Raw genomic sequence first — 24,689 nt, 5'->3', positions numbered from 1 at the left:
AAACCACCCAGTCGAGGCAGCCTTCCCTTCCAGCTGTGTTTGAAAGCTACAGGAAATATGATAAAGACTCAAAAGATGCAAAAAGACTGAACAGAGCACAAAAAAAAGTCAACAATTTAAGGTTCCATGCTCTGTCATCTATTATTCCATTACTTTTCCTTATGTTTTAGATTTTCACCGTGGTATCGTTTCGGTATCGGTATCGAGATATTTCGGGCAGGTATCGTATCGAAGTCATCATTTTGGTATCGTGACAACACTAGACACTATTACGAGTCCTATGGACCCACTATTGTGATGAACGGTTCTTCTCTGGCTAGGAGATGTAGCGAGAGCAGGAGAGGGCTAGCGCCGAGCGCTAGGGAGCAGTGGTGAATTCCATAGACCTTCGAGTCGGCTTCCCCTCGTCCCTCCCTCCCTCCTCCTCCTCCTCCTCCTCCTCTCAGCAGGATAAACAAGCCAGCATAACAGAGATGTTTCCTGTTTATACAGAATGGCTCACATTAGGACGGGTCAGTCCGCAGGGAGAGAACTGGTCACACCGTGCGCCATGTCCGTTTTAACTTCAAACTCTCACATTCCTAGTAGGCCTAATGGGCGATGGACATCTTAATCTTAAAACCACCACCCCCCTGACCTATATGCTTCTGATCCTTCATCACATCTCTTTTAAAGCGAATGTGATGTTTCCGGAGCTCCAGAGGGATGCGGGAATCAAGAGTAAAGCCACCAGAGCAGAGAATGTCATGTCCTCTCAGCAGGGCTAGAACATTGTCCTAAAGCCATAACACCACCAACACACAGGTGTTTACAGCCGGTAACAGACTGATAAACATACCTCATCGGTACTTATGAATGAAGAGGCATGTGCTGAGTGGATTAATACCAGATTTCAAAGTCAAAGTGAAGCTTCAAACAACAGTGAATATAAAACTTAGAAAATTACCTCCACTCTTTGTTTTAAACATACACTGTATAAGCCTAATACAGTATTAGGAATGTCCATTGTAATGTCACCTGTCACTTGTTAAACAAAGTAGCAGGGAAATGGTATTCATGACACAGAACAGTGCACCTGTCACTGCTGTGGAGTAGCACTCTGCATGTTTCCAAGGCAACGCGGAGCCATTGAAGCAGTGTCCCCGGTGTGTGAGTGAGCATTTGAGCTGAACCAGCCCAGAGGTACGGAGCTCTGATAATGAACTGCGTTTGTCTCACCGCAGCCACACATCAATACCAAATCAGCTTTTAGCGCCGCTAACCATTCAAAGTTAATCACTTTCAATCTAAAGGTACACTTTTGCACTGTATGTGGGATTGCAAAGAGATTGTGACTTTCTGGTGTGAGATCAAACAAGTTATACACAAAATGTTAGGTGTTCAGCTGCCTCTTGGTCCCAAACTGTTTATCTTCGGGCTGTATCCTACCTCCCTAGCTGTGTCTAAGGATAAACAGACTCTTATAGATATGTGCTTACTCCAAGCGAAACGCTCTATTGCTTTATCTTGGAAAAATATTCAGAGACCTGAGGTGGGCCAGTGGCTCCGGGAAATGAGTAACTGCTGTGCTATGGAGAAGATAACTTTTATACTTAAAAGGAAAGTCAATACCTATGATAAAGTGTGGGGCCCCTTTATACATTTGTTAGGCAATGTAAATGTGTCAGGTATGTTGCAAGACTGATGGGAATGCATGAGATCTCTGTATTGGTATGGGAACTATATGATCATTGGTATGGTGACCATCTGGGGGATACTTAACAATACCTCTTGATCTGATGTGATGTACTATTTCTTGGATAATGTTGTACCTACCCTATGCATGTGTTTTTCTTCATTGTTGTTGCGCTACTGTTGTTTTGTTTTTGTTCTTGTCGTATGCTTGTTTTTGCCCCTCCGTTGAGGAGAGGGGTAATATGGGGTTAGGCTATATCGTTATTGGGATGGGGTATTGTAGGCTTAATGTTTACATTTCTTGCCTGATTATTGCCTAAATACATAAATATTGTAAACTAAAACCAATAAACACATTGTAAAAATAATAATAATAATAATAAAGTTAATCACTTCAAAATGAAGGGAGACAATCTAGACACTAAATATAATTTCAAATAGGCATGTATGACACAAAGGAGATGAGTAGGATCTTTTGTATCCCTCGCAACGGCGTTTAAGGTCAATAGGTCAAATTTGTGGTTTTGCAATAGCCATTTTAATTCAACATTTTGTTTTTGTACATCAACACTCAAGATATGTTTATTGCCATGTATACGGTTTCTCATTCTCAGATGACAGAGGACAGTACTCGGAGAATACTGAGCACATAGAAACTTACCTGAGTTCCTTTGGATCGAAGACCAGTTTGACATCGTTCACGATGGTGGGCACGTACTTCAGGGCTGCTCCCTTGACAAAAGAACACCAGACCGTGATTAGAAAAAGAGTCGCTTTAGTTGCAGAAAGACATTTATTTCAAGAGTAACTTGAAAGCTTCAATGAAAACTGATAACAGTGTTACGCCTTGATTTTACATCAAATCTTGTCATCGATTTTGTAAGACACAAACTGAGAAATAACATTTTAAGCGGACATCCATTCACATAGAGCCCACTTTGTGTGAAATGTGTGATGTGATTGGCTGTAATGCTTCTGTTTCATGATGACAGCGTTTGATTCTTGCAGTACAGTAGCTCAGGGGGGTATTCTAGAAAGCGAGTTTAGTGAATTGAATTGAATCTCAGGGTTAGCAAAGAGTTTTCACTAACCCCCCCCCACCCCCCCACTTCCCGGTTCCATAAACAAAGCACCAATAGCAGACACAGTAACATCAAAGTCACACTACGATTCAAGCTAACGACAACCTCTTTCTTTCCTGTGGTCAGGGTCAGAGCTGCAGACACGGCTTATCAATGCTGCGTGGCTGAAGAGGAATATTGTGGACGCTAGAGCTGAGAAAATAAGGCTGATTTATTGATTTATTTATTTTTAAAATCTGAACATCATTCCTTTTTTCCTTGCTCTTATGCTGTTTTCTAGACAATACAGCAGTGAGCTTTTTTGCTGGTGATCTTCATTAAACGCCCACTCAGCCAGACCTACGCAGGCGGGAATGCGTCTGTAGACTCCAAAGACGCTGTTTGATTGTGATCTCAAGCTGGAGCTCCCGGCTCTAATCAGAATCTAAGCCGCTGCATCTTCTGGAGCCTCAACATCGCGTTTTAAAACCACACAGGGCTTCCCCCATCACGGCCAGCAGAGATGGCAGAAACAGACACCTGGTGGGTTGTGCTATTGTACTACTAAACCCCCCCGGTGTTGTGATTCGAGACGAGGCATCCAGTCTGTTACTCAAAGCGCTCTGGGGCTGGTGGGGTGGTGGCGAGGAGTCACAGAGAGTTCCAGATGTTCATCTGGGTAGCGTACGGAGGTGTTTATTAGAGCCTCTAAGACTGGCTCAGCAGTGCCAGATCCCTTCCTCTCAAAGCCGTTCCCCAAGATCGCTTTTTAATTTACTGACAGTTCAGCTAATATCCTGGCCCAATTACACAGCAACTGCCTCCTAATTGACTTGAGGCTTCTCTTGTAGCTTTGACCTGTGGTGACTGTGTGTGAGCTGGTCTTCTGGGAGTGTTTATTTAGCAAAGCGGGAGCAGCAGACAGTGTTAGGGGTGAAGGACAGCGGAGTGCAAACACGCTCGAGCAGTAGCTTACAGGCCGACAGGCAGGAGGGAGAGAGAGGACAGGGAGAGAGGAGGGAGAGAGAGGACAGGGAGGAGAGGAGGGAGAGAGAGGAGAGGGAGAGAGAGGACAGGGAGAGAGGAGGGAGAGAGAGGACAGGGAGAGAGGAGGGAGAGAGAGGACAGGGAGGAGAGGAGGGAGAGAGAGGAGAGGGGAGGGAGAAGGAGAACAGGGAGGAGAGGAGGGAGAACAGCAAGGAGAAGAGGGAGAGAGGAGAGAGAGAAAGGAGAGAGAGAACAGGGAGGAGAGAAGGGAGAGAGAGGAGAGGGAGGAGAGGAGAGGGAGGAGAGGAGGGAGAGGAGAGGGAGGAGAGGAAAGAGAGAGAGGAGAGAGAGAAGGAGAGGAGGGAGAGAGGAAAGGGAGAGAGAAAACAGTGAGGAGAGGAGGGATAGAGAAGAGGTAGAGAGAGAGCAGGGAGAAGGAGTGGAGGGAGAGAGGAGGTAGGAAGAGGAGGGAAAGAGGCAGTCAGAAAATACCTTGAGGAGGAGCTAAAGAGGAGAAGGCCAGAGATGTCCCGGGGCACAGGACAGGCAAGGTCAGAACGAGACAGAGAACACACACATCCCAACACACACACACACACAAACACACACAAAACAAGTGAGAAGTCAGGAGGTGGAAGAGAAAGACAAACACTCAGTATCGTACAAATGGAGACAGAGAGAGAGAGAGAGAGAGAGAGAGAAAGAAAGAGAGAGAGAGAGAGAAAGAAAGAGAGAGAGAGAGAGAAAGAGAGTGTGAGAGAGAGAAAGAGAGAGAGAGAAAGGGAGAGAGAGAGAGAGAGAAAGAGAGAGAGAAAGAGCAGAAACATACAGTATTCAGGAAGAGGGTGTGGAGGAAAAAAACATATGAATAACATATATTGTTCTTTAACCAGAATGATGCAAGCACATGAAATCATTTGACGTCAGATACAAGACCCCAGATAACCATAAAACAGACGCTCTATGATGAAGATGAAACAATGAACGAGAAGAGAAAATAAGTCGAATACGAACAAGAATATCAATTGCATTCATGGTAAGGTAAATACATGCATAACACGTGCACACGCGCGCTTGTGTGAAGCAGCGGCATGCGGGCCAGGGTGGCCTACCTTCACCATGCCCGTGCTCTCTGAGCTGCTGCTCATCATGTGGTTGAAGGAGGTGAAGAGGTCCCTCAGGGACTCCATGAAGTCGGCCTCGCCTTTGTTCTCGTACAGCCTGGAGGTGCGAGCGGACAGACAGACGTGATTAGAGCGGCAGACGCGCTTGCAGGCGGAGGGGCCGACAGTTGGGACGCGGCCCCCAGGGGGCCCCGCGTGCGTTCTCTACGCAAAATACGGCAAGATCAAGATACGCTGATCGTCCCTGCTCCCGTTTAGCGAATTAGCGCTTAAAGCCAAGGCAGAAGGACCAGATCACCAGGCCACCAGCCCGTTAATTCAACAATCAACACAAACAACTTGGCACACCAAAAAAAGAGCTGTAGTGAAAGAAGCCCGTCAATCTGGGATATTTTGGGACGCAGGTGGTGGCGGGCCCTCCGTCTGTCCAGTCTGTCTGAGATTAAGAGACACGCTGCCTGATCTCCCAGTCTGCCTGAACAGACTGAAACCGTCTCAGCGCGCCGCCACGTGGGGGGGGGGATCAGAACGCCGCCGGGGGGGGAGCGGCGCCGTCCGTTTCAAAGTGCGTGGCGGGGGGGGGAGCACCCGCGCCGGGCTCTCTCTCTAATCCCCCAGAACATGCAGATGGTGTTTTATTCCACTCCAAATGTCTCTAAATCTCCCCCCCAAAAACGCGGCACAGTACCGGCATCGGTAAATAAGCTGCTCTGAGGCGGCGGCAAACTAATGATCTGAGACAGCCTCTCACAAAATACGCCCCCGAATGTATCCAGAAAATGACTATTATTGATTGAGCACAAGAAGCTATTTTCTCCATTTGCTTAAGGGGAATTGGTGGTGGTGGTGGAGGGGTAGAAAACTGTTTAGCCGGCGGCACATTTCTCAGTATTTCATCCACAGAGGCAGGCGCGGTGCGGAGTTATCCCCCCCCAAAACGACCAGCGTTACATGGGGGCTGTGTCAGCCGCTGTTGAGGGCTTACAGAGATCCGGTGATCTGTGGCGTCAGTCCTGGGGTCTACGGCAGGTACTAAAGAGCTCTCCCTCCCTCCCTCCCTCCATCTCTCTCTCTTTCTCCCTCTCTCTCTCCCGGTTGCAGGCCGGGCCTGTTCCTCCCGATGGGGGACTGTATGATTAGCCTTCTCTGATATGTCATAGGTCAGCGCTAAGGACCCTGTCACCCCCTACCCCCTCCCTCCCTCCCTCTCTTATTCACCGTGAGGAACCTGCTGGACATCTGAGTTCAGAGCGGCGGGGCACCGGGGTCGGCCTGCAGTGTGAGGTCATCCCGGGCTGTGAGGCGGAGGACGAGTTGTTCTCTGGCCGTCGGAGGAAATCTCATACAATAACAGCGGGGTCGTTTTTCAGCGCCCCGGACAGCTCATGTCTATCATTGTACCACTTAACGTCCCCTGGGCCAATTACCAGAACCCCCCGGGTCAGTACAGTATGTCACTAGACCTGGTCCAGGGCGGTATACTGATCCAGGCTCTGCCCCGGCACACAGCCCTGCCATGGACCATTCACTGCGCCATAGACTTTTTTCACTCGGGCTACATTACTGCATCTACAGACAATATTAGTTTGTTACTCACCGAACTAAAGGCAGATGTAGAACGATGAAAGCCGTTTCTCTGAGGCCCCCACCTTTTATATTAAAAGTGTTTTTTGAACTTAATGACAGATATCCACAGCATCTGCCGTATTTCGTGTTCTTCTACATTTTATCGGCAAGTCGACGCTCTATTTACTCCCTACTGCCACCTACAGTACGTTGTGAGGAACGCAGCCAGCGGGGTTCAGAAACTTCAGCGGTAGATTCAGTTCCGCAGAGATTAAAAACGACAAGAGACAAAGAGTAATCAACTATAACAACAATGGCAAATTAGATATCTTTAGAAGAGACATTGGACAACATTTCTTTACCATTTCCCTTAAACACAGAACAAAAAAGAGTACTTAGGGCCCGGGCAAATGGGAAAATGTGTTTGCCCTGTTACTGATGGGTAATGGGAAACGCATTTGCTATGGAGTCTTCAGGCAGATAATGGATGTAAGATAATGGAAGTAAGCACATTTTATAACATCACAACAGGAACAAAAATCTATTTCCATTATTGATGATTGATTTTTAGGCTACTTCAAGTATAATGGCAACTTCATAACAGGCACCCTTATGTCAAATGTTTCATTTCTTTCTTTGTAACAAACAGGTTAATGGGAATTTATGGCAGGGCGGTGTACTGGTGTACCGTCCTGGATCAGGCCTCGTATGTCACATGACCTTACTTCCACCCAGCCCTGGATCAGACCTCATATGTCACATGACCTTACTTCCACCCAGTCCTGCCAGCCAATGATGACCTGCAAACTACAACATACTGTAGCTAGAATGAAACTAGTGTAATCAATATATCTTCCCAAAATAGCATGTATTGAAATGGCTCAGGTGTTGATTCCAACTGCTGTGTGTGTGTGTGTGTGTGTGTGTGTGTGTGTGTGTGTGTGTGTGTGTGTGTGTGTGTGTGTGTGTGTGTGCGCGTGCTTACTGGTTGAAGAGCACCCTGGAGCGGACGATGAACTTGAAGATGTACTCCAGAGCCTTCATGGCTTTCAGCAGCTGGTCTGTCAGCTTCTCTGCATTCTCCACGTAGTTCTTCAGTACCTTAGTCAGCTTCCTGGACAACACCACCACACACACACGCTGGCTTAGCATGGACTGCCATCTAGAACGTTCCATGGCTGAGCTGGGGACCCACTTGTCCAGCCTTTACTGCTGTAGTCAGTTCCCACACCTGACAATCTTTTTATGCTTTAGCTGCGTGCCTAAGTCAAGTACAGATGGAGGGTAACAGGTGCAGCTGGCGTGGGTTTGACTCATGATATTGCTGCTTTTTTACAACCGTTTTTCATTAGAAGCCGTTTCACTGCTCATTAGGGCTCAGTGCTGTACAGTAATAAAAGGACTCACATGTAGGCCAGGGTCGCGCTGAAGTGTTTGCGGATGTAGGTTTCAAGGACAGGGTTAAAGTGCTGGAACTTTCTGTCAGCTATAAGCCCAATTATGAACACCTGTCCAAGGAAAGAGACATGTTCATTCAAATGTATCTTGAAAAGAAGAGGGTTGGGTTAGATAGATAGAAAATTATTTGGCAATTTAATCTATCTTTTCCACAAGTGATAATTCACCTCTCTCAAAAGTGTAGTAACGTCCACAGTTACAAAGAAATTGTGATGGTAATTTAATAACAGACATCTCTATGGACCTAAAAATATAGCTGGCATTGTGATATATTTTAATCTGAGCGTCAAGATGGCTAGAAAATGAGATGTTTACCGACCCACACAATTGGAGAGACGATGCAATTCTAGTGATTCTATTCAAAGTAGATTTTCTGATGTAATCTAACTCACAGTCCATCAATATCTGCTGCTCAGACTCAGTGACTGTGATGTGACCAACAGTGGCAGAGCAATACTGCAGCAGTAATGCATTGTTCATGAAATGAATTATGACCACAACCAGCAGAAACAGGTTTAGTTTTCGAATCTAAGATTCGCCTTTGGCACATAGTCGACATTCCTTCCAGGTATTGAGGCGTGTTCTTTGCATGCCTTCCTGACAACACGCCTGAGGCAGAAGGAACAATGTGTCAGAGGATCAGGAAATACTCTGTCCCTAGTGTACGTACACGCCTCTCTGTGACAGCACGATGAAGAACTCATGAACAAGCATTGTATACAGTACATGAAATAAGTATTGCAGAGCGGTACTGTAGCCCGATACTCCCCCTGAAACAGTTCGACAGTATAAATCAAACATTCACAGCTCGTTTTAGAAAGCCCTCCTTACCAAGGCATCAAACACCAGCGTGTCAAACGTGTCGCTGTCAGAGTTCTCCATCATGATGTTGAAGAGGGCATCCAAGGTGTCTTGCAGGAACTAGAATGACAAGACACACACGGTATAGAACCACCAGACACAGAACAAGTGTGGCATGTGTCAGTTAAAAATTCATGACTGTTCTCTTCAGGAAACTTTTCTGTGAAGAGCTTTGTGAACTGCTTTCTGTGTTGGAGGTGCAGAAAATAAAAACTTTGCTTTCTGAATAAAAAATGCTATCCACTGCCACAGATTAAATGAAGTCTGCAATAACAGACATTGTCATTCGAGAGCAGCAGTCCTCAAACAGATGGAGCAATGGCAATCCAGTAGCATAGCGGGTGGAATCCAAGAGACGTGCTAACAATTGATAGCCTGACAGACCGAGTTGCAATTTCATTTCATTATTCAGTCTGAACATGCTCCCATTGCGGCCATTTTCCAAGATGGGTGTTGCCAAAGAGGGAGTCCTCAGTGATTAGTTCATCCCTAATCAGTCACAGCATTTGATATCACATTCAAAGGATGCTAGTTGGTCTGGTTGGAATGCCAACCGAGAAATCACTCAAGACAAAAGCTTTTTTCCACACCCGCATTTTGAAAATTAAAGGGGGGGGGGGGGGAGCCAGGCTAAACAACTGATCCAAATGCAATCTGGCAGATACCTTTTATTCCAATTTCGCCTTTTATTCCAATTTCAATCACACAAGGAATATTTAAAGCCTTAGCCATCAGAGAGGCAGGAACGCAAACCAAAAACATGTTGATAATGAATCTGGTGCTAAAACGGGCTACGCTGACGCCATCCAGCTCCGAGGTCACCACCAGCTGAGTAGGGACGCTAAGAAAGTGGGAGCGCATCAACACGCCTATTTCACGTGTGCAAAATAGAGTGTGCTTTGTGACAAATACAGATTTTCCTCTCTTCTCACCTGAGCTGAAAACGTGGAGTATACAGTACTACTCACCAAGGCCCCACACAAGGTCACTCAAGCTGAACACAAACACACATCTCTGGGAGACAGGACGTGAAGTACAGCCGTCATCTCCTGGATGTCATTGTAACCTCCAGCAGGTTGTAATTGTACAAGCCAGCTCCCTCTCTGGGAAAACGTGATCCATTCTGAAGACAGGGCTTTCAGAGGGGCCAGTAAGACCAGACAGGGCTCGAGAGACGCTGTCGGAAGTTAAGTGGGTGTGACATGGTTTTGGCAGCCTGTCATCAGAGGGGGGGGGCGAGGTCTAGACCGGCATCGCCATCCGGATCACGTTTCTCTCCACAGATCAGTTTGGTAACTCTCCCGTTCAGACAGATTTCCAGCCGGTCTGTTCTTGACCGGGCCAATCACAACCATTTATCTAATATGGGGCGGATTTCATGTGACTTCATTGCAGTGATGAGGGAGGCGTTTGAGGGATGTACGTTTACAGTTGCGGTTCCAGTTCCGAGAGACACAAACTGGTTTTGGGTTTTGGAGAGACAGATGATGAGGAATGAGCACTTCACCGCTCAGAAATGTAAATCCTGGTCTTCAATCCGACATCTTGTTTTAAAAGTGAGGTCAAATCTGGATTGTGTTGACTTACAGTAAACAGTAGATTCAACTCTGGCAATTAAAGCACATGACGCTGAGGCATCTCTGAGGTGCTCCTTTGACAGATCCCACAAAGCCTACTACTGAACACACAAAAATGAAAGTGTGCCTAGCATCTGAGACCTGTGTGTGTGAGTATGAGAGAGAGAGAGAGAGAGAGAGAGAGAGAGAGAGAGAGAGAGAGAAAGAGAGAGAAAGAGAGACAGAGAGAGTCACTGATTTATTTGTGTACCTCCCACTGTCCGGTTTAATGGCCGCCTATAATTTTGACCGCGGGACTGTTCCACTGCTACATTGTCTGGTGCCTGCTCTGTTTTTTGCTCTCAGGTGTTGACACCGTCGTAGAACAGCCTGTTCCTCCTACGGCGACCAGCGGTGAACTCATTTCTGGAGCGGCTGCCAAGAAGAAAGTGTTCTCTGGCGTTGAGAGACACTGAGGGCTGTTGATTAGAATGTCTCCGTCACCAGCTGCTGCCCGGGCTGTGTTTGCTGAACTGTCATTAGCCAGGCAGAGGAGACCGCTCCGGTTAGCGTTCCATTGCAACACGCACAATGTACACGCTCACGCGGATGTGGACTGGTGAACGATGACAGCTGTTTGGACTGAGACGCCTAAAACGCCATCTCTACCAGTAAGGACAGCCCTTCCTCAGAAAGTGACTCTGGCAGCGTTGAACTGAACTTTGTCCTCTCACCTTGACGACCTCACCCCCATCCACCTTCATCAGCTGTCGCAGGTTCTGCTGCAGCAGGCTGGTGTTGGAACGCCACTTCAGGAGACCCAGCAGGTCCACTAGAGAGAGAGAGAGAGAGAGAGAGAGAGAGAGGAAGAGGGAGAGAGAGACAGAGAGAGAGAGAGAGATTTCAATACACATTTCAATACACTCCACAATGACATGCCAGTTCTACTCCAGTACCTTTCACTCATGGCCGCGGGGATGTGAGGGGGAGGGTGTTGAATTAAGTACCTTAAAGAAGATGTTTTAGATGATCATTTATATTGCAGTATTTCTTGCATCATAGACGGCTTATCAATCAGCTCCCAAATTTACCAAAGTAGTGCAAGTAATCCACACATCACAATGAAGTGCAAAAAATGTTTTTCAGATCCTTTACATTTAATCAAGGGAAATGAATTTATGTATAAGACGGAGCGGCGATGAGATGAATCATGTTCCCGGCAGCGGCGGCAGGAGCGCCAAGAACCTTTGAGGGATTATCACATTGGTCGGCCCCTGAAGAATTAACTCATCTCAATTTATGAAGAGCGTCTTTCAGACGTGAGCAAATCAATCAGGTCAATCTGGAGGAGCCAGACCGGCACGCAGGGAAATAAGGCTCAGAGACAGAAGGGGGAGGAGCCACTCCCTGCGTAATGACACGCCAAGGGACAGCCAAACAATATGGAGCCTCCTCTGCCTGGGAGAGGGACTCTGCTGTAGCCACTGTTCTCACTTATAGAGGAAAACATTGAAGCGGTGAATCCCTCTTGCAATGAATCCCGCCACAGACACACACACACACACACACACACACACACACACACACACACACACACACACACACACACACACACACACACACACACACACACACACACCTAGTGGCGCCTGCAGAAAATATTGGAGTGGCATACTAATAGAAAAGATTAGAATGACTGGGGCTTGTCAGTTGGGGTAGCGAGTGATTTTACCATGGTGCCCCCGCCCCCACCCTTGCCACGCGCTTGCCCCCTGTCACCATCACATCTGTGCTGTTACTGCCCCTCCCCCCCCGGCACAGCAAAGCACCTTCCAGCCTTCCAGCAGGCGCTTGGCTGGTTACCTGCCCGCCCCCCCGGCGATGGGGACGCCCTGCCCCTCCTCACTGTCTTGACCGGAGCCAATCAGGCGTAGCGACACGGTGATGGATGCCCATCATCTGGGGGCCTGACAGTCTATCAGGGCCCAGTCATCGGGCCCAGTCTATCAGGGCCCAGTCTATCAGGGCCCAGTCTATCAGGGCCCAGTCTATCAGGGCCCAGTCTATCAGGGCCCAGTCTATCAGGGCCCAGTCATCGGGCCTTATCTAAACGACCGGGCAGCTCCCCGGGAGCCATGGCCTTTTAAACCTGTGGCCTCGCAGCCCAGCAAGACAAATGAAACAGAATGAAAATAAATGATCAGGAGCAGCAGTGGCGTGTCTCTGGAGAGACCAGGGATGAGGAGAGAGACACAGAGATGACGGGGAGAGACCAGGGATGAGGAGAGAGACACAGAGATGACCGGGAGAGACCAGGGATGAGGAGAGAGACACAGAGGAGACGAGGAGAGACCAGGGATGAGGAGAGAGACACAGAGATGACGGGGAGAGACCAGGGATGAGGAGAGAGACACAGAGGAGACGGGGAGAGACCAGGGATGAGGAGAGAGACATAGAAGAGACCGGGAGAGACCAGGGATGAGGAGAGAGACACAGAGGAGACGAGGAGAGACCATGGATGAGGAGAGAGAGACAGAGATGACGGGGAGAGACCAGGGATGAGGAGAGAGACACAGAGGAGACGAGGAGAGACCATGGATGAGGAGAGAGAGACAGAGGAGACGGGGAGAGACCAGGGATGAGGAGAGAGACACAGAGGAGACGAGGAGAGACCAGGGATGAGGAGAGAGACACAGAGGAGACGGGGAGAGACCAGGGATGAGGAGAGAGACACAGAGGAGACGGGGAGAGACCAGGGATGAGAGTGACCGGAAAAGAGAGAGAGAGAGGGGAGACAGGGAGTGACAGACATGGCTGTAACCAGCTATGAGGTCACCGTGGTCCGGACCTCTGTCATTATTTCCTGGAAAAACAAACTGTATTTATATTTTATAGAAAAATATATGAAAATCAAATTCATAGAAAGATCAGAATATAACTATGCAGTCGGCAGTTGAAAATGTCCAGTAGTGTGTCTCTGTCAGCGGGTATACACCCCTGCAGCACCACTTGGTCGCTTCTGCATCTGAGAACGTAACACACACCGGCGCTGGACGCGATACCATTTGAAAAAGACTATAGTGCATTGTTCTAGTGCAACGGTCAGAAGCCTGGCCTGTATGTGCAGTAAGTAGGACGATAGGTTATTGCTGAGAAGCTTTCATGAACAACATTAACTAGAACATCGTTGTTGATAAGCAGTTTACTTATCTGAAGAGTTGCATGACTCAAACAAAGCTCGCTGGCTTGAGACTAAGATAGCCCAACACTCCAGTGCTAGCTAACTAGCTAGATGTTAATTTAATTGACGTTATCGGTACAGTAAATAGTTAGTTAGTAGCCCCAGCTAGTAACACCAAAGCAAAAATAGTTTGTTTTCTTAAATGAAATGATCTAACAATAATAATGATTTAATCAATATTGGTACAATGCAGCATTTCACTTGTTTGAAGGGTGCAGGACTCAAGTCTAGCTGGTTTGAGGCTATGATAGCTAAGGTTTTATCTGTAGTGTAACATATAAACAGCTAGCTAGCTAACCTCAAAGCAAAGAGAGAGGTCAAGCTGATTTGGCTTCAGATGTGCATGTCCTTTTCTCAAATGCACAGATTTAACCAGACTAGTTGCAAACCTAGTAGGCTACATGCTGAACTGGACCAATAATGTGTAGACTAGTAGGTAATATGATTGCTAGTTTGATGGGCAATGAATGGGTCTTGGACATATTTAAATTGGAAAGATGTGAAAATTACCAAATTAATTACATTTTAATTAGTATTTTCTCACTACAGTACAGTAGCACAGCCGTTTTCTATATCCTGCTTTCATAATAACTGCATACGTAAATTCAATTAACTCAAAATTATTTTCAAGCAACATAGTGTGATGTAATGATGAATAAGGTATGATCAATCTCCCTAATTTACTCATCCCACACAGTCAGACAGTAGAGAAGAAGAAGGGAAGAATTTTTACAGCTCACTTATCTGGCCCCCGGGTGATTACTGTTTTTTTGCTTCCCTCTGGAATATGTAGAGAGTGGGTCGTATGCCCACCTCCCTTGTTCTCTGTAAAGCGCATTGTGTTGCCTCTGGGTATGAAATGCGCTATACAAATAAAGCTTTGATTGATTGATTGATGGAGAAGAAGATGCCAAAAAGATTGCGGCAGAATGCACTTGACTTGTTTGTTAAAAGACTTAATTGTTAAAAAGAAGTGACCATGAGGACAGAGATGAGAACATGGAGAAGGACAGACTGAAAAACAGGGAGGAGAACGGGCATGACAGAGAGAACAGGCGTGACAGAGAGGAGAACAGGCATGACAGAGAGGAGAACAGGCATGACAGAGAGGAGAACAGGCATGACAGAGAGAACAGGCGTGACAGAGAGGAGAACAGGCATGACAGAGAGAACAGGCGTGACAGAGAGGAGAACAGGCGTGACAGAGAGGAGAACAGGCATGACAGAGAGAACAGGCATGACAGAGAGGAGAACAGGCATGACAGAGGAGAACAGGCATGAAAGAGAGGAGAACAGGCATGAAAGAGGAGAACAGGCATGACAGAGAGGAGAACAGGCATGACAGAGAGGAGAACAGACATGACAGAGAGGAGAACAGGCATGACAGAGAGGAGAACAGGCATGACAGAGAGAACAGGCATGACAGAGAGGAGAACAGACATGACAGAGAGAACAGGCATGACAGAGAGGAGAACAGGCATGACAGAGAGGAGAACAGGCATGACAGAGAGGAGAACAGGCATGACAGAGGAGAACAGGCGTGACAGAGAGGAGAACAGACATGACAGAGGAGAACAGACATGACAGAGGAGAACGGGCATGACAGAGAGGAGAACAGGCATGACAGAGAGGAGAACAGGCATGACAGAGAGGAGAACAGGCATGACAGAGAGGAGAACAGGCATGAAAGAGGAGAACAGGCATGACAGAGGAGAACAGGCATGAAAGAGGAGAACAGGCATGACAGAGGAGAACAGGCATGACAGAGAGGAGAACAGGCATGACAGAGGAGAACAGGCATATATATATATATATATATATATAGAGAGAGAGAGAGAGAGAGAGAGACAGAGAGACAGAGAGACAGGCAGGCAGGCAGGCAGGCAGACAGACAAGACAGACAGACAGACAGACAGACAGACAGACAGACAGACAGACAGACAGACAGACAGAGTGGGCTCTCTGTGTGTTGCAGTATGGTGATGTGAGGTAGGGTGTAGGAGAGAGTTCCACTCACACTCCAGTAGCTTTCCCTGCCTCTGCATTTTTAGCTGCTAAAACTCGGATTCTGGACTGAATTGGTGTGTGACAAATGAAAACTCCTCCGTGGCAAAGAGTGTTTGAGAGAGTAACAGAGTGAGTCAGCAGAGGTAGGTACACTAGGTACTGTAGGTACTTTATTGATCCCCGTTGCAGCACCAGTATTCAAAAAGTCAGTGCAAAAAGAGTCAATTAGATTATTTGTTTTAAATCACGATAGATACGAAATATACAAGAAATCAAATACAAGGGTGCAAATAAACTAAGTGTATGGAGTAAAAGGTACTACTACCACACCGCCGCACTGAGGCATGGCTTAACCCTTAAGCCTAATTTATACTTTGTGAGCCGTGAGCCACATTTTTGGCTCATTGACGGCATTTGGAGGTCTCGCAGGCTGTGAGCTGCTTGGCTCGTACCACCTCAAATTTCGACTCACACCGCGTCATTATATGTCGCACATATCTGATTGGTTGACTGGCCTGGAGAGACGAAGCGTTCTGTGTTGCTAGGAGATGAGGAACATGTTCTTGCTTGGTAACAACATAGCATCACATGGACCCAGCAGGGCACGGCTCATTGAGTATAAATGCACAGAGCTATGAGCCGTGAGCCATGAGCCAAAAAATGTGGCTCACGGCTCACGGAGTATAAATTAGGGTTTAGTCTCCCCAGGGAATGATCTCTATCTAAAGAGCGTTCTCCTCAGAGCCCAGGTCAAGCCCAGCCAGACAGCAGGTCCCGGGCAGGGAGGGCCAGCCGGCCGGGGGCTCTGCTCTGCTCATGGCACCCCTCCGACCCTGGTGGCTACGCTACGCTGGGCTGCAGCTCCGCGCTGCAGACGCCCTGGGAAGGACGGCACTACCTGCCCCTAGTCGCCCCGCACGGACTCGGATTAATTAAAGGAGCGCTTCCTGACTAGGCCGTGCGTGAACCTGGGGTCCGGCGGGGAGCGGCGCCGGCCTCGTCTTCTCTCACCGGCGGAGGAAACAACTCATTTCATTTAATTTCCTTTATTTATTTATTTGAACAGGGACACATTAATCAACCACAGGGGTAAATGCGTCAGTCTTAGTAAAAATGCTACATTTCAACTGCAGTCCCTGAGGCCAGATGTAATAAGCCATCGCTAAATGGAAAAAGTTATAAAAACTAACAAACTAAATAACATAACATAACTAAAACTCCTCATTACCAGGGGAGGTGAGTAGAGGATGAAATTATAGAGGAGGTGGACAGGGAGGAGAGGATGAATAGAGGAGGTGGAGAGGGAGGGGAGGATGAATAGAGGAGGTGGAGTAGGTGATGACTATGAATAGAGGAGGTGGAGAGGATGAATAGAGGAGGTGGAGAGGGAGGAGAGGATGAATAGAGGTGGAGAGGGAGGAGAGCTGCATGAGCAGTGTGTGATCACGCAAATAAACAAGCCACACAACAAACCAGAACCTGTGTGTGTGTGTGTGTGTGTGGGCGAGCGCGAGCGCGTTTATGCATGTGTGTGTATATGATGTGTGTGTGTGTGCGTGTGCTTGTTGTGTGTGCAGGTGTTTGTGTGTGTAGGTGTGTGTGCGCGTTAGAGAGAGGTTGATTCTGGGCAGGTGTGATAAAGGGGCCTCCTCAAGTTTTTTAATAAAGCCAGAGGCTCCAGCCTCCTGTGCTGTCAGAGATGGAGAGGTGCAGCTGCCCTTTATTAAAAGAAATCAGCTGATCTCCAGGGCCCACATCCAGTCCTCCTCCTCCGCCGGTTAATCTAACTCCAGCGTGGCGCCATGACGGCCTGATCCTCTGACAGCCACGTAGTACCAGCACGACGTGACGGGAATCAGAGCTGGGAGCACAACCCAGACCAAGACCCACACACACACTGCTGGGAATCTCTCTCCCATATGAAACACACGGGGCGGGAGATGAAAGAGGGGAGAGAGAGGGGGGGAGTGGTCGGAGGAGGAGAGAGCGCAGTCAACGTCGAACAAGGACTCTGGCGCTGGATAGATCTTTCACCCGGTGTGTGTTATTAGATCCACGTAGACCCGGAGAGGGCCCCAGGGCCCCTCCCTCCAGCACGTCCACCGTGGGGGGGGGGGGCTTAGATTCACCACAAGGGAGAGCTACTGTATCACGCCTGGGACCTCTGGGAGAACGGAGGCCGCTAGGTAAACAGCGCTAGACTTCAGAGGGAGCCGTCCATCGGCGGTGGAATACTGAACGCCCGGGCTGGTTCTGAACAGAGCAGGAATACTAATTCACCCTCAACCTGGTTATCTAATGGAGCCAGATATGAGGAGTCCTCGGTGACCTGGTCGGCGAGGCGTTTTGAATAGACGTGGTTGTGCATCTTGAGAGACCAGAGGCGAGATAACAACAAGCAAACTTATCTTCTCGAACACTGGCCTTCGTTAAAGGCCTGACTAAATTGTTAATATGTACAGCGAAGTGATAAAACCATCATATTAGGCCAAAATACTGGTGGATAATAGCGTACAAATCGACTGGGACGCAGACAGGAAGCTGACGTCTCTCTTTGTCTTCATGGTGCGGCCTGCCTCCTCCGGGAGGCGCGTGCGGATGCTGTTATCATCGATTTCAAGATGGCGCCTGCGTAGCTTTTTTTTTGCTAGTTTTATTCATAATTTTTATGTTTAGCACCAATGGCTGCTAGTCTCAGTATCTACAGCAGACACCCGCTTCTGAAAATTGGCTCTCAGACAACGATGCCTGGCGCGATCGGTGAAACGCACACTTCATCAGACCGCTCCCCCCCCCCCCCCCCCCCCTTCCTATCTGGAATACCTGATAGGGAGGGAAATCTCGGCGGCTCTCATTACCGGCGTATATATACGCTGCCATAAGCCAACACACACCCGGCACTCAGGGAGCGGCGCGGGTGCTTATGCAAGCAGGGAAGGCCGTGCCAGGACGCCGCGTTCATCGTTACCGGGCACTTTAACGAGGCCGACTACAAAGTCCATCCCACCGAAATACTAGCAACACATCACATGCAGTACACCAGGGGACTGTGGATTGAATCGCTGTGACGCCAACCCCCCTCCTCTCCCCCCCTCCCCTCTCCCCCCTTCTGCGATGCCTACAAGTCCCTTGCTTCTACCCGCTTACAGGCAGGAAACAGGAAGCTCCAACCCCCAAAACCAATGCAGAGCTGCTCAGACCAATGGGATCCAATGCTACAGGACTGCTTCGGTGACGAGATGGAGTGAGAAGTGTGCGCGTGCGCGCGTATGTGTGCGTTTGTGTGTAGAGCACTCATCGGTGGTCTCAGCTGGCTGGAACCAATGGCGTTCAGATAGACACGGGGATGCTGAGGGCAGAATCTGTGCTCTCAGCTTTTTCTAACAAGAAGAGGCCATGAGACTTGAGCTGACTGAATACACCTTCAGTTCTCTGAACCTCACCTGCTTTATTTATGGTTCCAGCAGACAAGTACGGGACAGGAAAATAACTTGGCGCTCTCAACCACTTCATAAATAACGTCAATTTCCAAACTTTCCACGCCCCGGCAGAAGCTAAGTGAAGCGGTAAGAAGTCAGGAAAATGTTCTGTGGCCGTTTTGAGGTGGTGTTGAGTTTTGAGTGAGTTCTGAGGTGGTGCAGTGAGGAATGTGCGTGCGTGTGTGTGTGTGTGTGTGTGTGTGTGTGTGTGTGCGTGTGTGTGTGTGTGTGTGTGTGCGTGTGCTGGGGGGTGACGCAGCTCTCTCTCTCTTTGCTGCAGAGCTCCTAGAGAGAGAGAGGGTTGTTGAGTTCTGCTGCATATACTATGTGACCAGACTGTAATGGGTCGTACTTACACAATATCGATTCGCTTCGTCGGCTCGCTCCCCGGGCATCCTCTCCCTCTCTCTATTTGACTCTCAACCGTTTCAAATTATCCTTGGGTCGCCGTGAATCAGAGAATGATGTTCTCCTTATTCACAACGTGTCTTTACGAAGAGAGAACACTGCCTGAGGTCGGAGAAACAATTCCTTTTTATTTCTCGTCAAAGTTGGGCTGCGGTGCCTCTGTCCCGCACCATCTCTCTCTCTCTCTCTCAATTATCTCTCCTGCTATTCATCCCTCTCTCTCTATCAGGCAAGCACAGATTTTAAATCCCCCCCCCCCCCCACCCCATTTTCATAAATTATATATATAAAAAAAAAAAAGTCTACTCAGTCCCCAAAGTATAAAAAAAGTAAAGTACATTGAATAAATTCAAAGTGCGTGTTTCACATCCACTGTGGTTCTGTTCCCTGTCACACAGAGGCGGGGAGGGTGTGCGGTGTGAGAGCCCTATAGCCCTAGCGGATGAAGAGCGCCGGACCTCATCAGCACACCCCCGGCTTCACACCGTGTGTGAGGGGAGGGGGGGGGGCGGTTGGGCACCGGGTCCCCAGGTTGAGGAAGTGTCTGTGTGGGGGAAGCGCAGGGGGGGGTCAAGACGCTTTATGGTTTAAGCCCCGGCTGCAGAATGGCTTTTCCTGGGCTTAATAAGCGCTGCATCTCTGCACCCTGGGAAATAACATTCACTGTAGCAAACAGACAGCAGCGAACAGGAGGGGGGGGAGTAGAGGTAGGTTGGAAGGGGGAGAGGGAGAGAGAGAGAGAGAGAAAGAGGGGAGGGAGGCAGAGAGAGATACAGAGAGGGAGAGAGGCAGAAAGGGTGCGTACCGTTCTGGGTGAGCTTGGTGGAGCAGACCAGGGTGGAGATCTGGAAGGAGTCCTTGCTGATGCTGCAGGTGCCCAGGTTCTGCGTGCTCTTCCCTGTGGCCAGGTGGCCCTTCTCCTCCAGCTCCAGCTTGGTGGCAGGAAGGCTCAGGTACAGTGACCAGTCCTCCAGCCTCTTAGCCTCTGCCTGCACCAGAGAGAGAGAGAGAGAGAGAGAGAGGGAGAGATAGGGAGAGAGAGAAGGAGAGGGAGAGAGAGAGAGAGAGAGAGAGAGAGAGAGAGATAGGGAGAGAGAGAAGGAGAGGGAGAGAGAGACAGAGAGAGAGAGAGAGAGAGAGAGAGAGAGAGAAGGAGAGGGAGAGAGAGAGAGAGAGATAGGGAGAGAGAGAAGGAGAGAGAGAGAGAGAGAGAGAGATAGGAAGAGAGAGAAGGAGAGGGAGGAGTGAATGAGAATCTCACTAGAAGTCTAGTGGGGAGATTCCACAGAGGACACTCCAAGGCCATCATATCCGTTTTAAGAACTGTACTTCACCTTGAAAACATGACGAGTGCGAGTGCGATCCGACTGACAACGCACAAGCAAGCAGAACAAGGGAGAAAAACGGCTAATTGGCAGAGTTTTTCTCATACCAACTTTTTTAATTAACATGGATAGCAGCAGTAACACAGGCCTTCATTATACCAGCGCCTTAATTGGAAAGTAATTTGATTTTAGCGTGGGGGTTGAGCAGGGCTAACTGCAGGGGCATAAAGGACAATAAAGGTTCATCTCCAGAGAGTTGACGTCGGAGGGGGAGCGTGGGCCGGCCCAGCAGGCCCGGGGGAGAGGGGTGGGAGGGAGGGAGGGAGATATTACCTTGTATACGATGAGGTCGTGCTCGCCATCCCTGAGAGTCGTGCCATCGTACCTCATCAGCTTCACAAAGGACAGAGCGAAGATCTTCTCTGATTTGTCTTTGGCTGTGGGAGAGAGGGAGGAGGAAGGGATGGAGGGAGAGAGGGAGGAGAAAGGGATGGAGGGAGAGAGGGAGGATGGAGGGATGGAGGGAGAGGGGGTGAGTGGAGGCGGCGAGGCCGGGCACATCACTGATCATCAATGTCTCATTGCTTTTGTGTGTGTGTGTGTCTGTATATACCATATTCAGGTAATATGTGGGGATCAACTCACTGAACCAATTAAACTCATCAAAACCGGGTGCCCTTGGAGCGCTTAAACTTCATTATCGCCATCAACAGCTGGCTGAAATGCCTGTAATAGTGCGCCCCGCCTGACATACCATCTCCGAACCCTGTCCAAGGCTACGTGGATGACGTCCTGATAGCGTCTAGAGAGGAGCAAGTCATCGCCAACATGCTCCTACGCACCGACTCAGTTCTCCTGTGGTCTGGACTTCAGGCAGAGCGGGGGCAACAGGTGGTATAGAGCCAAACCACCCTTTTTTCCATCATGGGTAAAGAAATGGAAGTCTACACGAGACATGAGGCATATTGCTATCTCTGACATAATTTAATGTTGCAGGAGAATGGGAGGAGCAGCTGACTAGGGCTGGGTATCGAGTCGAATTTCAAGAATCGATTCGATTCCGATTCACAAGGTTCAGAATCGTTTATTACGATTCAATTCGATTCGATTCAATATCGATTTGGTTAGTGTTACTAAAACCTTTTTTTTTTTTTTTGCTGTAACCTTAATTGCATGACTGCCAAGTTATGCAACATATCAATACTAGGGCTGGGTGTCGATACTGATTTCCAAAAATGAATGAATGAATGAATGAATCATTGAATGAATTAATGAACTAATCATACCTTCATTTATTCATTCATTCAGTAAATAAAAGATCGATTTTGGGATTCATGAATCGATTCAGAATCATTTGATTCAGAATCGATTCAGAATTGATTAATCGATTTTTTAAACCCAGCCCTACAGCTGACTGACATTGTCGCTCAATACTCCACCAGACTGGACATCACCAGATTGACACATCCCCTTTACCCATAACCATGAAACTGGAAGCAGTGCGTGAGATCGCGCTCTCCAAAGTGCAGCATCTTTTCGCAAATGTACACAATACCAAAATGCACTCTGACAGACGTGAACAATAAAACTGTTAATTTCGTTAGGAAAAGGATGGGCCTGAACACGCGCTCAACCAGAGATTTGATCTATCACAAAAGAAGTGAAGGGGGATTAGGCGTCCCTAACCTAGAATGGATCTATACAGCTACGAGAATAAACCATCTCTTTCGCATGCTCAACAACGATGATCCCGCTGTCTGAGAACAGGCGCGAGCGTCACTCCTCCTGGACTCATCAAAGCGCAGAGCCCCCCACTCAACAGCAGAGGCCAGCTTCCTGGGATTCAGGAAAAAGCCCAGTGGGAAACCGGACACGCGCGCCCCCGGGTTCGGAGGGCGCTCTGACTGGCCCGATCTCAACGACCTGTGTTACAGCGCTCACATACACATGAGCTGGAGGGACGCAGCAGGCCGTGTAGTGGACGTTAGTGACGCAGCAGACCGTGTAGTGGACGTTAGTGACGCAGCAGACCGTGTAGTGGACGTTAGTGACACACTAATCACCGACAAAAACACGTGTGTGCGGGCGGTACTAAACACTGATGAAAACACCATGCAAGTGTTTAACCCTAACCCTAACCCTAAACACCATGCAAGTCCTCCAGACCCAAACCTGCAGACGGGACATTATTGAACATCATCAAACCCGCCAGAGGCAACGCTGGACTGGTCAGCGGCTACAGGGGAAGCTGACCTGCCTGCCGTGCGCTGATCACACCGTGTCCCACTCCATACTACTACACTACTCAACAATAGACCAATCCATTCTCAAATTCACAATAAAAGCCCGGTTACAAGTTCTGCCTACTAAATACAGCCTCACCCTCTGGTACCCATCACAACATATATATGTTTATATTTATGGCCTATAATTGTATTTATTATGTATTTGATGCATTGTGACTGTAGATTGTATTTTATTTTGGGGCTTATAGAGATGGACGGTAGCCTGTGTTTTAGTACTGCACATACTGTGTTATTCTTGCCTATCCACTCCCATACTCTCTGTGTGGCTATGTATGTTGTCTGTATGCTGCTGAAAGAAAGCAAATTTCCCCTTTGGGGATCAATAAAGGCTATCGTATCGTATCGTATAAGGGACTGTATACGGCACGCCATGATCGTATCGTGGATCTGACTGCGAAAGAACTGCGCCATGCCACTGGACAACAAACACAATTCCATATTAATGAAACTGTTCAAATTGACTGGTTTGCCTCATCCGAACTTAGCAATACATTTAACAATATTGTCGAAAGCTCTCCTAATACTCCGGATATTGTCATGATTAATGAATCCACCGAGTCTGTATTTATTTTAGAAACTGGATGTTCTTTTGACATGTACATGGACACTTGCTTTAGCTATAAAATATCCAAATACCAACCACTTGCTCATGCCATCTCTGCATGTGGGTATAATTGCAAAATTATAGTTTTGATATTTGGCAGCTGAGGGCACGTACATAAAATGTGTGTGCGAGGACTCCAACTTGCTGGACTGACAAAAAAATCAGCAAAACAGTTAGTTAAGAACTGTTCTGTGTCTGCCATCATTGGCAGTCATTTCATATGGAAAAGACGCTGCTGCCTATATCCATAAATAGCTTTGATCTCCTTGCTGGGACTACATTATGTGAATGTGATCTTGCACTGCGTTGTGTGAATCTTGCTACTGTTGGATTTTGATATTGATTTGTATCTTTGATTGAAAATCTAATAAAGAAATTGAATGTGAAATGTGCATATGTGTGTGTGTATTGTTGCCCTGTTTTATATTTCTTTTTTTTATGTCTGGGGACTAGGGATGGAAAATAGCCTCCAGGCTAAATCTGGCATTTTTTACACTTTGTTCATTTACAGATGATCACTGTGTTCATTAATCATGCATTATCCCGCCTAAATAAACAAATTAAGTAAAGAAGGTTAAGTGTGTGTGTGAGTGTGCGTGCGTGTGTGTATCCAGCACAGGCCAGGGCTGAAAGCTTTCTGAGCCCCAACCCACTGAAGCCAGTTCAACTCAACTCAATAACAAACAAACAAACAAAGCACATAATCCCCAGCAGGGACTGTCCACAAACAGCGCCCTGGCGTTCTGCAGTTGGACGATGGCAGGGATAGTCATGTTCTGGGGGGTTTAACCAGGCAGGCCTTCTCTGTCCTGGCTCCAGCAGTGGTGGAACGAACCGCCCACTGACGTCAGGACAGCAGAGCCCATCTTGCGCCGCAGGCTCAAAACTTACATCTTCAAGAAGTACTACCATGATCCTCTCTCTTAAAGCACCTATTGTTTTTTTTTGTTTGCTACACTTTGGCTTCAGCACTAGATTATGCTTAGTCACTTGTTGAGAAAGGAGATGAACTATTACTCTGGCGAATTGTAC

At 47.9% G+C, this 24,689-nt stretch overlaps 1 protein-coding gene across 1 annotated transcript in view; it reads right to left on the bottom strand.

Annotated features, from left to right (window-relative positions):
* The window catches only part of dock1 (dedicator of cytokinesis 1), a 246,792-nt gene that overhangs the window by 171,102 nt on the left and 51,001 nt on the right, over positions 1-24,689 (bottom strand). The window contains exons 17-24 of the mRNA XM_084456190.1: positions 21,081-21,184; positions 20,228-20,411; positions 11,022-11,119; positions 8,702-8,791; positions 7,820-7,920; positions 7,398-7,526; positions 4,835-4,943; positions 2,336-2,406 (exon numbers count right to left, since the gene is read on the bottom strand). Of these exons, the coding sequence (XP_084312316.1) occupies positions 2,336-2,406; positions 4,835-4,943; positions 7,398-7,526; positions 7,820-7,920; positions 8,702-8,791; positions 11,022-11,119; positions 20,228-20,411; positions 21,081-21,184 (886 nt within the window). The remainder of the gene's footprint in view (positions 1-2,335; positions 2,407-4,834; positions 4,944-7,397; positions 7,527-7,819; positions 7,921-8,701; positions 8,792-11,021; positions 11,120-20,227; positions 20,412-21,080; positions 21,185-24,689) is intronic.

This window comes from Borostomias antarcticus (genome assembly GCF_949987555.1).
Source record: "Borostomias antarcticus genome assembly, chromosome: 22".
NCBI classification, from domain to species: Eukaryota; Metazoa; Chordata; class Actinopteri; order Stomiiformes; family Stomiidae; genus Borostomias; species Borostomias antarcticus.
This window is presented reverse-complemented; position numbering and strand designations above follow the sequence as displayed.